The 4,844-nt window shown below is 37.5% G+C and overlaps 1 protein-coding gene across 1 annotated transcript in view; it reads left to right on the top strand.

Annotated features, from left to right (window-relative positions):
* The window catches only part of CSPP1 (centrosome and spindle pole associated protein 1), a 135,244-nt gene that overhangs the window by 107,166 nt on the left and 23,234 nt on the right, over positions 1–4,844 (top strand). The window contains exons 24-25 of the mRNA XM_006860038.1: positions 782–921; positions 4,289–4,429. Of these exons, the coding sequence (XP_006860100.1) occupies positions 782–921; positions 4,289–4,429 (281 nt within the window). The remainder of the gene's footprint in view (positions 1–781; positions 922–4,288; positions 4,430–4,844) is intronic.

Raw genomic sequence — 4,844 nt, 5'->3', positions numbered from 1 at the left:
ACAACAACAACAATCTAATATATGCCAGATACTATGCTGGATATTTAAAAATACATAAATTAACTTTATTGTCATGCTCACAAGAATCCTGTCGGAGTAGACATTATCTGAGTTTTACAGATGATGAACTCCAGGCCAAAGATCTAATAGGTAGCAGAACTGGCATTTGAATTTAGGTGTTTCTGATCTCTAAGATTGTGATCTTTCTACTTCATGAACATTTTTAAGGTAAATCTGAAGCATTCTCTTTATAGAAGGTACTTCTTTCTGAGTATTTTTGAAAATTGATAATGATCTTATAAATACCCTCTTTTTAATATAAGGGATTAAAATAGCAGAGCTAACAACTGAGATGATGGCAGAGGCCATGGTATAGAGAGATAGAACAGCAGAGGACTCTAGGCCCATGGACTGAGAAAGGCAGTGTGCCTGTGGGCAGGGGGCTAGCTTACAAAATGTGCCCTTTGGACATTTAAATGCATATTTATTTTCAATGTGGTATGCGTACATTAACAAAATCAAATAGAGGTAAATATTGTTAGCTGATGATACAGGGAGGAGATTGTAATCATTGTAATGACTTATTGAATGTAGAACTAATGATCTACTCTGTAAACCTTCACTCAATTCACAATAAAATATTAAAACAAATAATCCCATAAAAAATTTAGCAGTGCTATTAGAATAAATATATTATGGTAAATGATAGCAAATCAATTAAATGTGACTTAGATTTTCTTCCCATAAAACACATTTATCATCATTTATTTCTTATGTATAGGAAAAGAGAGAGGAATCCCATGGATATATTTGACATGGCCAGACATCGGCTGCAAGCTCCTGTCAGACGACCATCTCCTAAGGGTGTGGACTCGACCACTTTTCAGAATATTCATGACTTTAATGAGCTGAAAGATAAAGGTGAGTGTGTGCTGCAATTTTAAAGATATGTCACGAATAGTCTATCCATATTCAAATATCATCAATGATGTTTGTACCCTCTTATAAAGTAAAGCTTCATTTAGGATCTACATTCTAAAGATGCATAAAGCTTCTTTATGTGCTAGTTCAATTGACCAGACTGGTAGATGAAACTCTTAGTTTGATGAAACACTTTTTCTTTGAGAGCGTAAAGCTGTTATAAACCCTTGGGAGTGGGTGGGTGAGATCACATAGAAGGTATAAAGAATGGACCAAATCCAAAGCAATTGCCTTTGAGTGGATTCTGAGTAGAAGTGTGTCCAGAGGGTTCTCATGACTGTATCCTTTCAGAAGCATATCACTAGGACTTTTTTCTAAGGTACTTTTGGGTGGGTTTGAACCTCTCATCTTTTAGTTAGCAGTCAAGTGCTGAACTGTTGGGGCCTCTCAGGGACTCCTGTTAAGAATGGAACCTGGCATTTAATGGAGGATGCACAGATGAGATAAGCTTATGAAAAAGACTGAGATAGAGAAGCCAGAGTTACTGAGGAGAAGAAGAAGAAAGTGGTGTTTTGAGAATCGAGGAAAGTGTGTGAGGTGGATATTGGAAAGTGTCAGTTGTACCAGAGGTCTTTGGTGAACTCAATAGATCTTTTGGCGTGGAATTATGGAGTCAGAAGGCAATTAAATTTGGGGATCAGGACTGAGTTGGAACAATAGGTAACAGAGGAGAGGAAGGTGTTCTTGTTGAAGAACGCAGGAATGCTAAGGAGGCAAAAGAAAATCTAGGGGTTTTGAAGGATGAGAGTAGAGAAGATTTAATGTCACTATTCAGAGGCAGTAAGGAGAAAGCTTACTAGGGTGACAGGATTACCAAGATGCAATGAGGCCTGAGAGACTGAAAATATGTTGTTGTTGACTTATGCTGTCAAGTCTTTAACAGGTTTAGTCATTTTTTGTTGTTAAATGCCATTGAGTCGCTCCTGACCCATAGCAACTCTGTGTAGCATTTCTGAGGAGCGCCTGCTGAGTTTGAACTGCTGACCTTGTGGTTCAAACTGACCTTATCCAGTGCTTACCCTACAGCACCACACCAGAATGCCTGTTTGGTCATTGTTGTTGTTAGGTGCCATCGAGTGAGTATCGACCCATAGCGTCCTTATGCACAGCAGAATGAAACACTGCCTGATCCTGGGCCAACCTCACTACTGTTGCCACACTTGAGTCTATCTATGCTGCCACTTGGCCAATCCATCTCATTGGGGGTCTTCCACTTCTTCTCTGACCCTCCACCTTATCATACATGATATCCTTCTCCAGCGACTGGTCCCTCCTGACAATATGTCCGAAGTATGAAAGACAAAGTTTGGCCATCTTGGCCTCCAAGGAGCACTCTGGTTATTTTTTCTTACTTTTTAAAGTAAGTCCTTGAGTGATGTAAACATAATATATATTTATTATAGAAAATTTGAAAATATTAATAGAGGAGAAAGTAACATTTTAGTCAAGTATCCCAAGTATAAACTCCATTAGCATTTTAGTTTTTTTTTTATCAGTTTTCTTTTCTGAGCATTAACAAAACAAAAACAAGATACCATTGTTTTTTAATTTAATTTTCTATATTGTTTTCTTCATAGATTTACAACTATCATCAATTACATGCACTATAGTTATTTTTCTGGAGTTTTGGTGTGGTGCTGTAGGCTAATGTGTTAGACTGCAAAGTCAGTTTGAACCACAAGGTTGGCGGTTTAAGCTCACCAGCTGCTCCTTTGGAAACCCTGTTCAAGGTTGCTCTGGGTCACAGCTGACTCGATGGCACTTAAAACAACAACACAGCAACATATTAATTTTTTATGCTTTAATTTCTTGATTATCTACTTTGTACCAGATATTGTACTAACCTAGTAGTTTCAGGGTTTGATCCAGAACCATGGAGATTCTTTCAGGGGTGTGTGAGGACAAAACTAGTTTTACGATAAGCTAAAATATTCTCTGTCTTTTTCACTGTCATTCTTTCATGAATGTTCAATGGAACTTTACAGAGGCTACCTGCCATGCAATGGCATCATCACCATGCCATGAATCTAACAGAATGTGCACTGTGTACTCTAAGTTCTATAATAGTCTCTGTTTTAATTTCGAATGGAGTGTGTGTGTGTGTGTGTGTGTATGAGAGAGATACATAAATGAAAGCTCTTTAAGGTTCTTGGTTTTTGTTTTTTCTTTTTTCTGAGGGGAGGGAGTAATTGTGGACTTACAGGACATTGCGCAGAAGTCCAGAGAATTCCTGTAAACTTCTCGCCTTGTTTTCCCTAATGCTTGCCGTGGTTATTAGTTGTTGTGGAGTTGATTCCAGTTCATGTGTGCAGAGTAGAACTGCACCATAGGGTTTTCAAGGCTGTGACCTGAAATTTCAGCAGCAGATCACTAGGGCTTTGTTCTGGTCTTGTTATCTCTTGGTTTATCAGATGAGGAAATTGAATCTGGAAGTGGTGAAGCCAGGGGTCCAGTCCAAGTTTATGTGTTCGGAGCCCCTTTCTGTTAACTACCACATGTTGCTGTTGACCAGTTTCTAATTCTTAGGTTATACAAGTTGTATAATGTATTTTTCATTAATACGTTATATTGATTTTTTTAATGCTTTAAAATATATGCATATTTAGGATTGTTATTAATGGACCAAAGGGGATAATAGTCTCAAGACTTTTTACATGTATGAAGTATATTTTTATTTTCAAGACCTAAAAAATTGATGTTTAACATTTCCGTTCTCATTCATCAGTTGATATTCTTGAACTTGTGGGAGAATTGAGTTCTTCGACCATCATTTCCTTCCTCCAGTAATGAAATCCCTGCTAAGGTTCCAGCCCATCTGCATTTATTGTGCTTTCTACATGAGATAATTTTGAAATGAGCAGAACATACTAATTGGCCAATAACATATTTATTTATTTATTTATTTTTAAGTATAGTTTAAGAATCAACTGTGATCACATGTCTCATGGCATGCCTGAGTCATAGTCATGTGATTGGCGTTTTTCTTCACAGACAGGCATGTGGGTATTGTTGCCCTGCTGTGTGTTTGGGTGGTGTTTTGGGAAAGTGAAAAGCTGATGCATAGAGATGCATCCACAAGCTGTTGCTTGTTCTGGGGACTTCCTTAGAATGTTAGTAAATTTGTGAAAAGGCATTTATTTAAAGAAAATTTTATTTTCTGTATTATATGGCTATTTAAAGTCCATGGTTTATGTTATTCCTTGATTTTTTTTTTGAAATAAGGTTATTTATGTTATTTGTAGTGAAGTTTTATAAAATACCACATGGAAAGATGTAATTTAGCTAAACAGCTTACTTCTTGTACCAGATTCAGAAACACGAGTTGATCTGAGACTTATGTATCCGGATCCTCCAAGAGATCATCAGACCCTGGAGATTCAGCAGCAAGCCCTGCTAAGAGACCAGCAGAGGAGGTTGAATAGGTTAAGAATGCAAGAAGTTACCGAAGGTAAGAAACAAGCTTGCTTTAGATAGGACTTTGTTGTTGTTCTTAAGTGCTGTTGAGTTGGTTCCTACCTATAATGACCCTTTAGAGTTTCCAAGGAGTGACTGGTAGGTTTGAACCGATGACCTTCCTGGTTAGCAATGTAGTACTTATCCAACGTGCCACACAAGGACTCCATATAGGACTTTAGACCTGTCCATTCTGATTCATAGCAACCCCACAGGACACAGTAGAACTGCCCCGTAGGATTTAAAAAAAAAATTTTTTTTTAGCTTTTATTGTGAGTTGAGTGATAGTTTTCATGGGAGAACATCGGTTTTACACCCATCATTTCATTGCAATGATTACAGTCTCCTCCAGGTATCATCATTCAACAGTATTTTCTTCTATTCCCTCTGTGTGTGTGTGTTTTTTTTTT

Source organism: Chrysochloris asiatica, unplaced genomic scaffold (assembly GCF_000296735.1).
Source record: "Chrysochloris asiatica unplaced genomic scaffold, ChrAsi1.0 scaffold00036, whole genome shotgun sequence".
NCBI lineage: Eukaryota > Metazoa > Chordata > Mammalia > Afrosoricida > Chrysochloridae > Chrysochloris > Chrysochloris asiatica.
This window is presented reverse-complemented; position numbering and strand designations above follow the sequence as displayed.